The sequence below is a fragment of the Sciurus vulgaris genome, assembly GCF_902686455.1.
Source record: "Sciurus vulgaris genome assembly, chromosome: 11".
Taxonomy (NCBI): Eukaryota; Metazoa; Chordata; class Mammalia; order Rodentia; family Sciuridae; genus Sciurus; species Sciurus vulgaris.
Window position 1 is genome coordinate 9887229 of NC_136472.1, and position 18320 is coordinate 9905548.

Below are 18320 nucleotides of genomic sequence, written 5' to 3' on the forward strand. Positions count from 1 at the left end.
ATAAACACATGCAGATTATGAAAGGTTTAATCACTAAATATTAAGTGTGATAAGTTTGATATTTATTACATTTATAAACAGGGAACAAATTATAAGCAATATTCATTGTCATAATTAAGCACTATTTGGTTCCTTTATTCAAGATAGAACTATGAAATATGTTCAGTGGGTTTGAGTCTTCCTTTATTACATGAGAAAGCAAGTTCAAAAGTAAGTATAGGGGGGCTGGGATTGTGGCTCAGTGGTGGAACGCTTGCCTAGCATGTGTGAGGCACTAGGTTCGATTCTCAGCACCACATATAAATAATGAATAAAATAAAGGTTTATCAGCATCTAAAAATATTGAAAAAAAAAAAAGTAAGTATAGGGCTGGAAGTATAGAGCCCACTGGTAGAGTGTTTGCCCTGCATGAGGCCCTGGGTTTAATTCTCAGCACTGCAAAACAAAAAAACAACCCCTCCCCCCAGAAATGGTCAGTATATGTTAATGAAAATATGTGCATGAGCATCATAATAACCAAAGCACAAGTATGTTGTTATAGACTATAGACTTTAAAGTACTGGGGCAGTACCACAATTTAAAATGTCTGTGTTCTTTGATCCAGTATTCTCCTTTTAAGAGTTTATCCATGTTTGCCTTGCAAGCACAAAGCCCTGGGTTCAATCCCCAGTACCGCAAAAAAAAAAAAAAAAAAAAAAACCTCAAAAAAAAAAAAAAAAGAGATTATCCAAGGAGTTGTCCAAATCAGTGAACAAAATATATGTCCAAGGCTATATACTTCACTAGCATTATAATTATAGAGAATAATTGGAAACAATCCAAATGTATGTTTATCAGGAATTAAATTATAATACATCTAATCAAAGGAATAAAATGTGGTCCTTAAAGGATAAGATATATAGTTGGATCTATATGAAATTTACATAGAAAGATGTCCATGGTAAATTATTAAATGTAAAAAGATTACAGAGTACCATGTGTGACATGATCCTATTTGTTTAAAAAATATACATATCTATATGTTTTTTAAATGGAAAGATTTGAAATATAAAATTTTCCTTTTTTTGCTTCACTTAAAAAATGTCAGTAGTTAAATAGCCCTCGGTGTCTATGAGGATTTCTTATGAAGAATTCTTTTAATTCTGCAAAGGTTTATGTATAGCCACATGCCACGTAATGACATTCCAGTCAATGACAGATTGTATACTGAAGGTCCCAAAATAGACATGGTCCCAAATATATTATTATATAGCTTACATGTAGTAGGCTGTCCCATGCAGGCTTGTATAAGTACCCTGTGTGAGCACACAAGAGGAAATTGCCTAATGAAACAGTTCTCAGGGGCTGGGGTTGTAACTCAGTGGTAGAGCACTTGCCTAGCATGTGTGAGGCACTGGGTTCGATCCTCAGCACCACATAAAAATAAATTAAAAAAAGGTATTGTGTCCATATACAACTAAAAAAACAAAAGTAAAAGAAACAGTTCTCAGATTGTCTCCCTACATTGTCTCCCATACTTTTTAGAATTGGAGATGGGTATTTGTAATTTTAGGAAACCTTTTAACTACATGGAAGCATACGGAATGAAGAGTAGATGCTAAATTGCAAACAACAGATGCCTTTGAGTGTCTGGCCAGTGCTAGCTTAAGAACCACAACCTTTTTTATAAGAGGCCAGTAAGTAGAGCTGATGTATTTTCTCAAAGTTAAAAACCTGGATGTTGGGCTGGGGTTATGGCTCAGTGGTAGAGTTCTTCCTTAGCATGTGTGATACCCTGGGTTCAATCTTTAGCACCATATAAAAATAAAAAGTAAAGATATTGTGCCCACCTACCACTAAAACAAAATATTAAAACAAAACAAAATAAAAAATCCTGGATGTTATCTCAGAGGCTCAGGAGACTGAGATAGGGGCATGGAAAGTTCAAAGCTAGCCTCAGCAATGGCAAGGCCCTCAACGGCAAGGCAACTCAGTGATACCTTGTCTCTAAATAAAAAATACAAAATAGGACTGGGGATGTGGCTCAGTGGTTGAGTGCCCTTGAGTTGAATCCCCAGTACCCTGCCGCCAAAACACCCCACCCCAAAAGCCTGGATATTGTATTTTCTCAGGTATACATGTATAATTACTTGATTTAGTTTCTGCAGTCTTGTTCCATATAACTTGGAAAAGCCAACATTAGTCTTAGAATGGTTAGGGTAATCCACTGGAGAATGTTAATGTAGATTCTGTAGAAAATTTTAAGTTTAATAAGAAGCCATTTCTCCAGCTGTTTCCCCAAGTCTTATAGGAATTGTTTTAGTAGTTTTATTTTACTGTACTTTTAAATATCTGACTACTTACTGAGAGGTAAACAACTGTTAAACGTGATCTTCGTTTTGGTGTACCAGAAACTGAGCAGCTACTCCTCATAGTAATTAGCTAGGAGATTTAGCTGCTTTATGAGACCCTGTTTCATCAGATACAGTGTGACTTTGTCATCAGTATAAAGAAAAATGTCTTTTCCTATTTACTGTAGTAGGGAGATGAATACACTCACTATTTGTTTAGTTAGAAATTAAACAGAAGGGTTTGTAGGGCAACATCTTTGACGTGAGAGACTGAGCTTGTCTCTTGGTAGATAGTTCTATTCTGATTTGAAATAGAATGGTATAACATTCATAGTAACCAGTTCCCTGCATGAAATATTTTTTGAAACAGTCTTTCAGTATGATAAAAGTTGAAACCATAAAAAAATTTTAAATAGATAATACAGTCCTATGTTTAAAATTCCAAAAAGAATTAAGCTTTTGGTAAAGTCTCTCATTTTTTTTATAAGCTTCCAGAGTTTCTCTAGTATATGCAAGCAAATAGGAATTTATATAGAACGGCTTTATTTTTTATTTTATTTTATTGTTTGCTGTTTTGGAGATTGAATCCAGGACCTTGTGCATGCTAGGCAAATGCTCTGTCACTGAGCTAAATCTCCAGCCTTTTTAAAAATTTCATTTTGAGAGAGGGTCTTACTAAGTTACTCAGACTGACCTTGAACTTGGGATTCTCCTGCCTCAACCTCCCTAGTTTCTGGGATTACTGGTATGTACTACCATGCCTGGATACAACAGTATATTAATGTATATTATTATGAATGGCAGATACTTTTTCAGTGCAAGCTTATAAAGAATTTGTCTCACTTCTTTTCCTGAAATTTTGTGGTTTAAATTTTCATATTGCAGTTAGGTTTATGAAGTGTCAAAGAATTCTTTATTTTCACTGCCTACTTTATTTTCAGTTGGTAGTTGGGAACTCAGGAAGATGTTAGAAGATTATGCAAATCAAATTCCCTGTGTTTTAATTTTGCTTCTTTACTGTTGGACCAGCTAAGTCTTACTTTGAGGAACCAGCCTTTACTTGATAGCTCTCCTGAATCCTCTGTGGGAACTTTGTAGAACCTACAAGGAGTCGGTCACCTTTCCTGATATAGTGGTTTACATCTTGAGTTGGCCCAGTGGACATCTGAGGAGATAATAGGAAATAACAGCATGAGGCATAGGTGCTTCTACTTCTTTTAACATTAAAATGTTAACAAAAATAAAGCATGATTTCAAGGGCTAGTGAGAGGGTGCAGCAAAGGCCCTGGACAACTTGAGAGGTCGTTTATTGGGTTGGGTTGCTATTTATTCATTTTTGGTGATGGTAATTGGACCCAGGGGCGCTTTACCACTGAACCACATTCCCAGCCCTTTTTATTTTTTATTTTGAAGCAGGGTCTTACTAAGTCATTGAGCCTGGCCTTGAACTTTCTTTTCTTTTCTTTTCTTTTTTTTTTGGTGCCAGGGTCTTGTGCATGCAAAGCACATACTCTTCCAACTGAGCTATATTCCCAGTCCCTTGGCCTTGAACTTTCTATCCTCCTGGCTCAACCTCCTGAGTCACTGAGCTTACAGGTGTACGACATTGTGTCTGGCTGTCTGTTAGTTTTTAAGATATTAATAATATTTTTTTAAAAACAACAAAAAAATGAATAGCCCAGAATGGAAACCAGGATAAGGATATTTTTGTACATTCTTTTCTGAATTGGAGAGAACTTCATATACTAAGAGGGAAAGAGACAAATAAAGGTACAATTGAATAGAGATCTATCAGCATCCTGGTCCCAGGAAGTATCAAACATACATATAATCTGGGATTCCTCTCACTACTTTTCAGCAAGCAAATGTTAAAATAATTGGATAGACTGTGAAGATTGTGTTTTATGCTCACCTTGGTTGAATAAGGCTGTTCGGATTCTTGTCTCCTTCTTCATGGTTCTGTGAACAGATATTGCTGGTGAATTCAAAGAGCAGTTGCAGGCACTGATACCATTTGTATTAAATCCATCTAAGTTAATGGAAAAGGAGATTAATGGCTCAAAAGTCACCTGCCGCGGACTGTTGGAATATTTTAAGGTAAATATGGGTTTTAATTTTTGAAACTGATTTTTGATAAAAGTAATCTAGCTTGTAAACCATCCTGAATTTTAATATTCTGAAACTTAGAAATTTCCTGGGGGAGATGATGAAAGGCATTTTGAGATCTCGGTGCCCTTCCAAGAATGGGCCGCTGGGTGGCAGTATGGGTCTAGGAACCAAATGGATGTTCTTTGCACTCTCTTCGAGGAGTGATTACAGTGGCTAAAGGAAGATTGTACTTCAAGGAAGATGGTGTGGACAGGAGATGGTTAGGAAGTTGCTGTGAGTAGGAGACGGCACCTAGATGTGACCCAACTACCTCCAGGCGGATGGTCTCTCTGCCCACAGATTGTGGTGAGGCCAGTGTGCATGGGGAGTCTGATGGGAAAGGATTCCTAGGCTTGTGCTGCTTGAGAACATTTTTAGATAACTAAAAATGCTAACATGTACTCAAAGGTGTGTTGTGGTTTTGCTAATTCCTGATTGTTGATCTAGGTCTTTGGGAAAATGCAGTTGTATGGTTCCTATTTCAAAAAAATTAGAACATGATTAAACTATGACAGAACACCGTTTCTCATAATTATTCTTATGTTTATATTCTAAGGCATATATTAAAATTTATCAAGGAGAAGATCTGCCTCACCCCAAATCCATGCTTCAGGTAATCAGTCCTTTGATATCCTAAATGATATCCTTTAATTGCTCAAGTTGATGCAGATACAGTAAAACAGAATCCTGTAAGAAGACAGGAAACAACTCACCTTTACCATAATGCTAGATATTTTGATGTTTAGCACACCTTGCTGTACTCTGGGTGCCTTCTGGTTTTCTTATCTTCATTCACAGTGGTACAATCAAAACAGATTGGCTTCTCTTTCCTGTTTTTCCTCCCACACACACTTTGGGAAACATTGCTTCATTATGCCCAGGTGAAGCATACCCACAGTTTTAGACAAGTAACTTCCAGTCATCTGGGGTTTACTTCTGTAGGACATGTCTTGACTTGTCTACTTATGATGCACACTGTTCAGGTATTTTAGTTTCAAGTAGAAAATATCTTTGGTTGAAACAGTTCCTGACTTCCATTTGCTGAACATAAGGGTATTTATTGCCAAATACTGATTTCTTTAGTAGCAAAACGTTTTCACAAAGGTAGGTAGAGCCTGTGATTGACATCATAAAGATATATATAAATATACACACTTTTTTTGTTTTTGCTTTGCATCTCCCTCCCTCCCTCCCTCCCTCCCTCCCTTCCTTCCTTCCTTCTTTTTCCTTTTCCTTTCTTTTCCATTCCTTTCCTTTCCTTTCCTTCCCCCCCCTCCCCACCCCCCATGGTGCTGGGGATTGAACCCAGGGCTGGATGTAAGCTAGGTAAATTCTATACCACTAAGCTACACTCATAGCTCAAGCCCAGGGGCACTTAACCACTGAGCCACATCCCCAGCCCTTTTTGTTGTATTTTATTTAGATTCAGAGCCTCATTGAGTTGCTTAGGGCCTTGCTAAGTTGCTGAGGCTGACTTTGAATTTGTAATCCTCCTGCCTCAGCCTCCTGAGCCACTAGGATTATAGCTTGCATGTATTTCTTATATTTAAAATTGAGGCAAAGGAGGGCTGGAGATATAGCTCAGTTGATAGGGTGCTTGCCTTGCAAGCACAAGGCCCTAGGTTCAATCCTTAGCACTGAAAAAAAAAAAAAAATTGAAGCAAAGGAAATGATGTTTTCCTTGATTTTTGAACTTATTAATTCATGGCTTTGGAGAAAGCCATGTTTTGGGAGAAAGTTTGGCAGAAAAGGTGTATTTTATCAATTGATGATGATATATGAAAACTTGAAAAATAGCAGAAGGTCAATAAAAAAACTGGGGAGGAGGGCAAGGGATGATTTTTACCTAGAAAAATGGAAGAATTTATAGTTCATGCTTTCATTTCTTAAAAGGCTACCGCTGAAGCCAATAATTTAGCAGCTGCAGCCTCTGCCAAGGACATTTATTATAACAGCATGGAAGAGGTATGTGCTGCATATTCCTTTTTCTGAAATATCTGTACCCTGTGCATTGTTGCTTAATTCAAAAGTTCAAACTACTTGGGGCATGTACTACTTATTGCATCTTATGATGAGGCAGCAAAGCTGTTTTCAGGTCTGCCTGGTAATTGGGGCCTTCTGATTATTACCATTTCTAACCAAAGTTTTATTATAGTGCCATTGTTCTTTGTGATTACTGGTACTCTGGTGTTTTAAGTGACTTATTAGCCTTGATCATCTTTCTAACATCAACTTCTAATATCTTAAAACAGTCTAACTTCTTCTGTGTCTTTTTCACTTGTGTTATTCAGCACTTGTTTTTGAAGGGATTTTCTTTTTTCTTTAATATTTGTAGGTGGGCACAATACCTTTATTTTGTTTATTAATTTTTTTTTTTTTTTAATGTAGTGCTGGGGATTGAACCCAGTGTATCATGTGTACTCAGCAAGTGCTCTACCACTGAACCACAACCCTAGCACTTGAAGGGATTTTCAGTATACCATTTTTGTTCTTTTTAGGTTTGTGGGGGAGAGAAACCTTATTTGTCTCCTGATATTTTAGAGGAGAAGCACTGTGAATTCAGACAACTGGCTCTGGACCAGTTTAAGAAGACCAAGAAGATGGGTGGGAAGGATTTCAGCTTTCGCTACCAGCAAGAGCTGGAGGCAGAAATCAAGGAACTCTATGAAAACTTCTGCAAGCACAATGGTAGCAAGAACGTCTTCAGCACTTTCCGAACCCCTGCAGTGCTCTTCACGGCCATTGTTGTTTTGTACATAGCCTCAGGCCTCACTGGCTTCATTGGTCTTGAAGTTGTGGCCCAACTGTTCAACTGTATGGTTGGACTGTTGTTAATAGCGCTCCTCACCTGGGGGTACATCAGGTATTCCGGTCAATATCGAGAGCTGGGCGGAGCTATTGATTTTTGTGCAGCATATGTGTTAGAGCAGGTAAGTGGTGCTGGCTGAGCATTGGTGATGGACAGATATTTGTGCTTCTGTTATATCTCAGTTTTGGAGAATTTCATAGTGAAAGGAAGCATGAGATACCTTTCTAGTAGATTTTAGATTTTATTTTTCTTTAGAATATTAATATTTATTCCTAATATTTTGTTTCCTTGCCTAAAAATATCTTTTAATACAAAAAGTTCTGAACTTAGATGTATGGTATTTAAACTTTTTAAGTTACATGCTCTTCAGGCAAAATTCTGGTGTGATTCTCTCTATGCCCACTCCCCTGATTAATTTGTTTCACTAAAAATCAAGAGCTTTGAAAAAAATAAGAAATCAACAAAACGTTCTGTTTTGAATCCTTTTGGGTTAGAAAGTGAATGGCATTTCCTTCATTTAAAAATCTTGTAAAAAGCCAGTGGGTTTTGGCATTGGGGTGTTCTCCAGTCTTACAGATCTTTGAGACTGGATGGATTCTTTCTTTTCCTGAGTAGCATGAACAAATCAGTTAGGTCAAGTAGCATGTGTGAAGGCAGGCAAGCCACCCACCATCATCCCCAGCTGGCTCCACTGACTCTTAGCTGTGCCATAGCCTCCCCTCACCCTGCATGCTTCTACTTTTGGCAGCATAACGATGAGGAAAATTTATTTCCTAGGACTTATTGTCTTAATGTTGTGTTGTATTTTATTAACTTACATGTTGAATAAATGGACTTTTGCAGGCTTCTTCTCATATTGGTAATTCTACTCAGGCTGCTGTGAGGGATGCAGTTGTTGGGAGACCACCTGTGGATAAAAAAGATCAATAGCATCTTAACAGGAGGATCCAGCAGGAGCCCAACCAGCCCCTGGATTCCTGGATCTCTGCATGGCCCTGGGTCCAAGTCCAGAGGAAGGGCAGATCTGAGACCATCTGGCAAGAGCTGCAACAGGGAACTGCAATAAATGAACTGACCTCTTCTGTGGTTTCAGATTCTTTAAACACATTTCCATTTCTGTTGGAAACACTCCTTTTCCTTGCTCTTAGATCCAAGCCCGTGTCTGTCTTATTCTCTGCTTTATGCACTTTATTGGGGGATGGGGAAAGCTAAAGAAAAAAGTGGAAATGCAGCTTTTAAGTCTTTTATGTGCCACTTTAGTGCCTTTTAAGATTGAATCCATGCTTTTGTGGACACAAAAGGGAAGAGATGGAGGATAACCTCATGAAGTGTGCTCTTATGGGTGAAACTCGTCAGTTCTTACAGACTTTACTCTTTTGAGAAGGTTTCCTTTTTTAAAAAGTTTACAAAACTTTGAGAAGCTTCAGAACTAAAGACTAACTGAAAATGATGCCATTAACTTTTTAAAAATCTTATAATTTTAAGATTCTGTTTGCCATATGCTGTGGGAAAATCATATATTTAAATATACCATACTTTGGAATATAAGGTCTTTTATCTGATAGGTTGGAGTTTTGTTGAACCTACTTTATTTTTTGTTTTTTGTTACTATGGCTTTTAGCACACAGGCAAACATGCCTGAAAAGCCAGAGTAGCCCATAATAATAGAAATGAGCTGGATATTTTAAGGAAAAAGCTGAGTTTGAATGAACCTGTGACCTCTGGTGAGTCACTTGAACTTGTGCCTTGGTTTTTATACATATATATGTTACACACAGCTCTCAAACAAAATTTTCATTTGAGATGTTTTGTTTTGGAGTTTTGCTTGAGTATAGAACTTTATATTAAGAATTAGAGGAAAGATATTACCAAATATTACTGCCTTTGATGTCCTATTTCATGTGACTTAGCAGTAATTAATAATTAAGTTGCCTGACTTAAAGCCTTTACCCAAACTGTGTATTTGTATTCTTCTATGTACTAATGGTCTTAATAATGAAGCTAAAATTGTTAATTTCACTTCATGAGTCTTCCTTTATTTAATTTTAGTGTTCTGTAGTCTGGTAGCTTTAAAATAACTTTGGCTTAGGAAGGACCAAAGTCCTACTCAAATATAGACAGTATCTAGATTATTAAGAATCTTTACAAAAATTTACTTTGATTATGAGACGGAAAAGTTTTATCTGTTGGTTGCTTTGTTTTCTTTGATTTATAATGGTGAATTGTAAATTTAAAACTTGCCTACAAGTATTTATATGAACATTCAGGTATATGAACCTTAATTTTTAAGATAATTTGATTTTTGTTGTGGGAGGGAGGCAGGAAGGCTTAGGCAAAACCTGAGTGGAAATTTTAAATACACGAAGTTTGAATGGAAGGTAGAAAAAAAGAAAGTATAGCATTCAGTTACTGTCAGGGAATTTTCTTTTGACAAAACACTTTACCTCTCAAGTATTTTTATAAATCCTGAATTAATTCCAAGTCTTTTACATATTTTCATATTTACATACCATCTTGCTCTGAAGTTCTTGCTATTTTATTCACTTTCTGTTACATTTTAGAAAAATTCCAGCTTGTTCTAAAAGCTGTTTATTTGCATCTGAGTGATACCAAGCTTTGACTAGTAAATTAAAAGCTCACTTTTGAAATTTTGGTGCATTTTGAGATGATTTCTCATCTCTCTGAAGGTTCATACTTACTAATGGGCCTTACTGATACTGAGATAATTAGCTTTTAATGAATTCTATAACTAAATTTACAGATTTCAGAATAATCATCCAAAGTGGTTCTACATTTAATAGTGACAAAGGCTGATGCATCTCAGTTCATTTTAATACTGAAGTCTTCGGTTTAAAAAAAAAAAAGTGTATGATTTGATAATGTCTTAGGATTTTGTTCCTGTTTGAATTCACCATTTCTGTTTTGGTCTTATACAGGAACAATCTTTAGAAGAATTACTTTGAGTTCTTTTTTGTTGCTTTTAAAAGTTACCTTACTCTGCCTCTGGACAGTATTTATAAAATTTTGTTTGAGGGTTCTCATGACTTTTCTTTGGCTTCTCTTCTCTCTTAACAGTAAATTGATGATTTTATATCAACTTTTTCAATGAAAGATGCCTTCTCACTGTTTGGGAGATTTATAACCAGATGGGGAAGAATGTCTTTTTCCAGTTTCTCTCTCCAGTTTTTGCTTTGTCTGGGACATTGTGCTCTGCCACTTTTGCTACTGCTGGTGGACATTCATGCACACATTGTTGATTTGCACTTTCTTAACAATATATGGAGCACATTTTTATTAAACTATACCTGGAAGTTTAAAAAATTTCCATTAAAATAACTCATTTCAGGAGAAATTGCCAATTTTTTTTAATACTTCCAATTTGTCTCTTACAGTCAAAGTAATAGAATCAAAGTTTTGAGTCTTTTACTGAGCAATGTTTCTAGATAGGTTTGTAGACAGCAAACTGTTATGTATGGTGATAAAACATCTTCAGAATCATCACTTTTTTTTTTTTTTTTTTTTTTTTTAAGCAGTGTACCAAAAAAATCTGCTTATCTCATGCAGGTTTATGTTTTTAACACCCATTTTATACTTGGCAAAATCACTTATGAATATTGTGTCTGTTTTGTTTATCCTTGTTTTTCCTCTTACTCTGGGCAAACAAACAAACACACTGCCTTGTACTTGGAGTCAGTTTCTCTAGCAAGTCAACTTAGAGTGTTCTAACCTGGCTTATAAAATTTGTGCCTTGGACAGGGTGTGTTTGGATAAGCAGAAATGTGTGTGTATGTTATGGAGAAATTAGGTAGGTTGATTCCAGCTCAGGCAAAAAAAAATAAAAGTTTCCCCCCCCCCAGGATTAAAAAAAAAAAAAAAAAAAAAGTAACATGTAAGTCATCTTCATAGAACTGATCTTTTTGGGTTTTTTCCTCCTCTGTAAAACTATTGGAATGTAGTTCAGGATGATTTGATATTTCCATTGAAGGTGGCCAACTTGGGCTGTGCCATTTCAGTTTATGTTCGGATCCAACAAAAATTTTAGTCAAGGCATAAGGGCATAATGCTTCAGTTACTAAAGTACAAACTATCTGTGATTTTTAAAAAATGACATTAAGCCCATCGTAAAAGACTGCACTTGAACAATTTTCCTCCTGTTGTGAAAAGTCGTATTGAAGCTGTATTTTGGGTAGTGGTTCTCATCTGCCTTGGAGTGCATGTGAGACTTGGCAGTGTGATGCTCAGCTTTATACCCAGGAATTACCTCTGTTGGTCTGGCTGTGGCCCTGGAATCATCACTTTCATAAACAATATTGTAGGTGATTCAAAGACCACAGAGAGACTACCCTCGAGGGCGGAAAGTACCAGTGAGAGTACTGTTTGGTGTTGTCTGGAGGCAGGTGGACAGCTCTTAGCCCGAGGTCCAGGATCAGTGGTCTGCTGCCAGCCGCAATCACCAAGAGTTTACTGTGTTCAGAGTAATAGGGTGCCTTCATCCAGAGGATTGTTTTTCAAAATTGTCATGGTGCCTTCTCAGAAAAAAACGAATGTAACAAGTATCCTATTTACTAATAGTGTAATTAGGATTTTTTTAAACAAAATTTCAATAGCTGTTTTTCTTTTAACAAATCAAATTCAGCACTGTGACTTGAATTCCTAAATCACCACAGAAAACAAACTACAAATAAAAATAATGAACAAAATGGAAGGACAGGATTGTAACGTAATTAGCAGCCTAAGTACCCCGTGTCAGGAACTTCCTAAGATCTAGAGAAAGAAGGGTTTTGAAAGGAAATTTTCTTTGGGAAGGAATTTCATGTGACAGAAAATTTAAATGTAATTTTTAAGACAAAGAAGGTTGCATTGGTTCCAAAAGCTTTCTAATTCAGATGAACAAAAGCTGTCACAGATGTAAGGCTTAAAGGGGTTAAATCTTGAACATACACAAATGTTCCTTATTTTTTTTCTTTAAAAAATGACTTGTTAAAAATACTTTGTGCTAGACCTTGCCTTTGAATAGCTTCAAATTTTAATATAGTTTTTAAAAAGTGCAATGGAATGAGATTATGCTATTGTATATTAAAAGCATGTTTGTTTCACTCCCAGTTGTCATTTAATGGAATAAAGATCACAACACCATGTTGCCTGTTTTTCTTGTTCTGTAGCATGGACAGATCTGTGAGTGTGAGATTGGCAAAGGGAATACAATCTCCAGGGGGTGGAAGACCTGTCGGGTTGCAGTGTGGTTCACATCAGCTAGCTTTCTCTGCCCTACAAAATCATCCTGATCTTTTTTTTTTTTACTGCAGTGCTGGGGATCGAACCCAGGGCCTTGTGCATGCGAGGCAAGCACTCTACCAACTGAGCTGTACCCCCAGCCCCCTGATCTGGTATTCTATTAGCATAGTGCTGGGGAAGTCTGTGCTGTTAGTGCGGTGGCTTAAAAGTGAACAGAAACTTTTTTTTTTTTTTTTTTTTTTTTTTTTTTTGTGAACAGAAACTTTATGCGTGGTAATGGGGACTTGTGAGGACCTTTGGATTTGTAACAGTCTGATTTGGTTGCCCTATCTGGAGGCAACTGCTTAAGTGGTTCCTTTTTGGATATGGGGAGGGTGGGAGGCAAAGCTCTGCTGAAAGGTGACCGTGGAGTTGTTGGGAGGTGGCACTGAATGCAATTCCTAACAGCCAAACACTGTGTTGCCCTGTGGCAGAAGATCTCTTCCCTAGCTTGAAGCACACTGGGTGGCGTCAGCAGTTTTCATGTGTCTACCATTCCTGATGGTGATCATGTGTCAGGTGCTATCCTGGGTGCCCCAGTAGGGTTCCTCAGGTTAGCAAGAGACGGGAGACTTGGAGCTCGCTGTATGAAGAGGGGCGAGAGCAGAGAACCAGTACTCGGGTCCTTGGGTTGATGCCCCCACCAGCACGAGGTGGGGAGAAAGGGTGAGGGGTGCGGTCCTGCACAGATGAGTCCAGGAAATTTATGGCTTGCCTTTGACTCTTCTTACCAGGCTGCAAAAACTAAGTCCTAACTTAATCCAAAAAAGGAATTATAGCTGGGAAAAAGCTTTCGTAACTGGATTTCTGGGGCCCAAACTCATATCAGGCACTGAAAAACTCAGAGACAACAGGAATCTTACAAATGGGCAGTGGCCAAATTATCTGCTGTTGCCCACGGATTTCCTGCATGCCCTCGGGGAGGGTGGGCATGGTTCTAGGCTTATGTCATTCCACTTAAATATCCCCAGAGGAAAGAGGCCTCAATCAAGTTGTCTATTTTTAAAAATACATTTCCATCCCAGAGCAGGCACCTGATTGGTGTGGTCTGAATCATGCTTCTTGCAATCAGCACTGTAGCCTGGGTTACACCTAGGTCACAGGTGTCTACGACCAGAGTGATGGGATACTGTGGTTGGCAACCCCACTAGGACCACACAGAGACACCAATGAAGACTGCTGGCCAGACCAAAACACCCATTCAGTTACCAGTTACCCAGACCAGCCTTTTAGCAAATGTGGGATTGAGAGAGCCTGGCATGTTTCCCAGGTTAAGGTTCTGAAATGTTCCTTTAAGGAGGGGGTAGACATTGGTTAGGCCGCACATTTATGCAGTAGAAGTTTTTTAGGGCATTTTTGCTAGGGATTTGTTCTCTTTCCTCTTCAGCAGGACTTGAGGGTTTTATTTTTAATATTTTTTTAGTTGTTAATGGGCCTTTATTTATATGCAGTGCTGAGTCAAACCCAAGGCCTCCCACATGCTAGGCAAACTACCACTGAGCTACAACGCCAGCCCAACGACTTGAGGATGTTTGAGAGATAGGAAAGAAGTTACTTGTTACCCTTTATCCTTTTCTTTCATAGAAGCCTGATGTTTTTGGTCAGAGCTGTCAAAATTGGCATATTCACCAAGACTTACAACAGCCTGGACACTTATAAACCCTGTATTCTGTTGGCTGATGAATGCTTTTCCCCTGAGGAGTATTTCTGTTTTGAGTTGCTGTTAAGCAATGGAGTCCCTCATGTCACCACAGAACCTGTTCCTAGTGTGTTAAGAAGCATCTTGAATATTCACGCCTCCCCTTAAATGCATCTTGCCTTCTTTTGCTCTCTTCTCACCCTCTCCCCATCCTTTTCCTGCCCCACCCCAAGTGGTGGCTCAGGCCTGCACACCAGTTTATTCTTGAGCCATTTTTCCACTTGCTCAGTTACTGCTTGAGAGTCAGCGAGGGCAGTGGATTCTCGAATCCATGCTCTTGAGAAGGCAGAGTGGAGAAGACAGCAAATACTTAAAACCTAGTATTTCCCTTTTCAGAAGAATGGGGCTCCGTAGCTGAGGTATGTAGAAGCTGGAGGGTCAGATATTAGTTGGCTCCTTTCTGTCCACTTCCTTGGTATAGGGGTACTATGGTTTAAGAATGTTCCCCAAATTTCATGTATTGGAAACCGAATCCCCAAAGTTAGACGCGAGTGGCATTTAAAAGGTGGGAGCTTTGGGAGGTGACTGGGCAGAACTGCCACAAATGGGTCAATCTGTTTGTGGATTAATGGGTTCTCCAGGTTCTTGCTCTGTCTTGCCTTGTGATGCCCTCTGCCATGTTATGGTGTAGCACAAGGCTGTTGCCAGATGCCAACAGGTGCCTGTGTTATGTCTTGGACTTACGAGTCTCCAGAATCGTGGGCCAAATAAACTTTTCCTGCATAAATTTTCCATTTTCAGGGATCTGTTATAAGTAATAGGAGACAGACTGAGGTGGGGGTTCAGGACAGTCTTGCTAGTGATGGCTAGAGCATTAAGAAGCCGCTTCTCATGAGACCTGGGGCCTTCTTACCGAGCTCCTCTTCAAGCTGTATGAGAACTATAGCCCTAAGCCGCACCCCCAGTATGTATGCCTTTTGTCTTGTTTTGCTTTTGTCTGGCACAGGAACAGAAAAAAGGGTAAGGGAGATAGCATCTGGCCCCGTCTGGAAGCAAGGGTGAGGTGAGGCAGAAGTCAATCTGTGTCTTTAGAACAGAACTTCTTGGGCTGGGGATGTAGCTCAATGCTAGAGCGCTTGACTAGCATGCATGAGACCCTGGGTTCCATCCCCAGCACTTGCAAAAGCAACAACAAAACAGAACCTTCTCCATCCTGGTGATTTGATAGTCACCAGCTCACTGTGCTGGACAATGGGCTGGTTGAGTAATAATGTACATACAACTCCGGTATTTATTTATGTTACCTCTGACTCTTCATCCTGGGAAGCTGGTGAATATCATGTGATGATGAGCATGTGATTCTTCTCATGTTAATAATAGCCTACCTGTCTGACCAAGGATTTTCCAAGGATTTTCCACGTGCCAGACATCAAGTGCAGCACTTTATAAGCATCATTTCATGTGTTGCTCTCCCTTTGGGGAATGTATCCTTATGTTATCTAATATCATCACCCCATTTTACGGATGAACAAACTGAGATCCACAGGGAACGCCATGGGCCCTACAACTACCAAGGGGCAGGGCCAGGATTTGTCCCAAGCATTCACACTCCAAGACTCCATCCTGGCACACAATAGCAGGAGTACAGAGACAAAAGGAGTGGGTTCCACTTTAGGGAGCCAGAGGCCAGTGCAGAGGAAGGGCCTGTGTCTGGCCATTCATCTTTTCAATCACTAATTCACAGAATGCCTACCGTGTGTCAGGTTTTGTGAAAGGCATTGGGGATATTTTATGGCTTAAGGCCCAATGAGTGGGGGTATTGCTATGTTGCTCAGGCTGGTCCTAGACTCCTGGGGTCAAGTGGACTTCCTGCCTCAGCCCCCTAGTAGCAGGGACTATAGGTGTGTGCCACATCTGGTTCCTTTCTAGTCTTTCAATGGCTTTAAATTTAATTCAGTTTTGTAGGGAGGAGCAAAACTCCACCTCCCCGTTCAGGGTCCTGTCTGGACTTGAGAATAAAATTGACATAGACAGGGTAACAGGGGAAAGGCATACAAATTTCTTTAATTCAGTTTTCTGTATTAAAGAAATAAAGAATGAAGACCCAAGAAGGAATGAAGACCCAAGAAGCAGAGTAAGTTCCTTATACACTGACTGAGACAAAGAGTTATTATCATCATCATTAGTTGCCTTTTTTTTCAGTGCTGGGGATCAAATCCAGGTATTGCTCTATGGCTGAGCCACATCCTCAGCCCTGAAGTTTCATTTTAACAAGGTCTATACAGAATTCTTTCCTTGAGGAAAGATGTTGCTCTTCCTTCTAGTACAGGGAGAATGTCTTTGACATGGGAATTTCATCTTCCTTCCTTCCTTCCTTCCTTCCTTCCTTCCTTCCTTCCTTCCTTCCTTCCTTCCTTCCTTCCTTCCTTCCTTCCTTCCTTCCTTCCTTCCTTCCTTCCTCCCTCCCTCCCTCCCTTCCTCCCTCCCTCCCTTTTTCCCTGTCTTTCTTCTTTCCTTCCTGTGCTGGGGATTGAACCCAGAGGCTCTCTGCCTCTGGGCTACTACCCCAGCCTTTTCTATTTTGAGACAAGTTGCTGATCCTGCCTCATCCTTCTGAGTCTCTGGAGGTAATTCGCCACTATGCCCTGCTGGTCGGTTTTTAAGCAGAAAAGACTTTGAAGTTGGTCTCTTCTTCCACCATTGCGTTTCCCTGGCCGGCGCATGCGTGAAGAAGTGGGCGCTGAGATTGTCGAAGCCATAGGGAAAATGGTGAAAAATTCACCGTTGCCATGCGGTTTATAGCTTTGTTCCTTTCTTAAGCTCCCACTTTGGCTTCATAATTTATCTTGTGTGGGCTTTTATTCCTGAATCTTGGCTAAACTTCTTGGACTTAATCTATTGGCCTCTAAAGTATTGGGCAGTCACATTATCTACTTCCTTATTACTATAGTAATTTGGGGGGAGGGGTACAGGGATTGAACTCAGAGAAACTAGACCACTGAGATGCATCCCCAGCCCTATTTTGTATTTTATTTAGAGACAGGATCTCACTGAGTTGCTTAGCGCCTCGCTTTTACTGAGGCGCGCTTTTGAACTCTGATCCTCCTGCCTCAGCCTCGCGAACCGCTGGGATTACAGGAGTACACCACCGCGAATGTACTTTTATTTGGGAATTAACATAAGTTCTTCTCCATTCAACTCCATTCATACAATCCACAGATAACTATGCTAAAAATCAACAGCAGAAGAAATAGTAAGAAGAGGCCATCCCTGCATTAAGAGATATTTCTATTAGTGAAGTAAACCAAATGTACTTTCTTGCAGGCAAAGAATTTTGTACCAAAAACTGAGTTGCCTGGGGGCTGGGGATATAGTTCAGTTGCTAGGGTGCTTGCCTAGCATGCACAAGGCCCTGGGTTCAATCCCCAGTATCACCAAAAGAAGGAAAAAAATAAAATAAAATAAACTGAGTTGTGTGTATAAACATACTAATGTCAAGCATGAGATGTTCTTGACAATAATTTTGACCATAATTATATTGACTATTTTCTTTTATTATTGCTCGATATTGAAATGTAAAAAAAAGAAAGTTTTGTTCTCTTAGGTAAATTTTAATTAAGATTGTAAATGTTGGGCTGGTGTCCTGGCTCAGTGGCAGAGCACTTACTTAGCACGTGTGAGGCACTGGGTTTGAGCCTCAGCACCATATAAAAATAAATATATAAATAAAGGCATTGTGTCCATTTACAACTAAAATATTTTTTTTTAAAGATTGTAAATGTTTTCAAATATTCATTTTTTGGGGTGGTGCTGGGAATCGAACCCAGGGCTTTGTGCATGTCAAATATTCATTATTAATAGAATAAATAAAGTCTTGCATTACCACGCCAAGGGGAGGGGGAAAAAGTGAAAGAGAAAAGAGGTCAGAATGACTTTCCTACGCTTGTTTTTTTCTTTTTTTCAAGTGTCTTTAAATTAAAGCTGAACGGCAAGATGTTGTGTTTTTTTAACTTTCATTTAAAACTTTTGGGCTCTAGAGGAGATAAGTAAATGGATCCCAGCACTTGAGTGTGCTGTGTACACAAAGATCAACCGCAAGACAACCTGTTCCTAACTACTC

At 39.0% G+C, this 18320-nt stretch overlaps 1 protein-coding gene across 2 annotated transcripts in view; it reads left to right on the forward strand.

Annotated features, from left to right (window-relative positions):
* The window catches only part of ATL3 (atlastin GTPase 3), a gene marked incomplete at its 5' end in the record, with an annotated part of 59147 nt that extends 46724 nt beyond the window's left edge, over positions 1–12423 (forward strand). For both annotated transcript variants that reach the window (XM_079102174.1, XM_079102175.1), the window contains 5 exons: positions 4300–4427; positions 5035–5091; positions 6372–6443; positions 6977–7408; positions 8131–12423. In XM_079102174.1, the coding sequence (XP_078958300.1) occupies positions 4300–4427; positions 5035–5091; positions 6372–6443; positions 6977–7408; positions 8131–8217 (776 nt within the window). In that variant the 3' untranslated portion in view covers positions 8218–12423. The remainder of the gene's footprint in view (positions 1–4299; positions 4428–5034; positions 5092–6371; positions 6444–6976; positions 7409–8130) is intronic.
* Positions 12424–18320: the final 5897 nt, after the last annotated feature.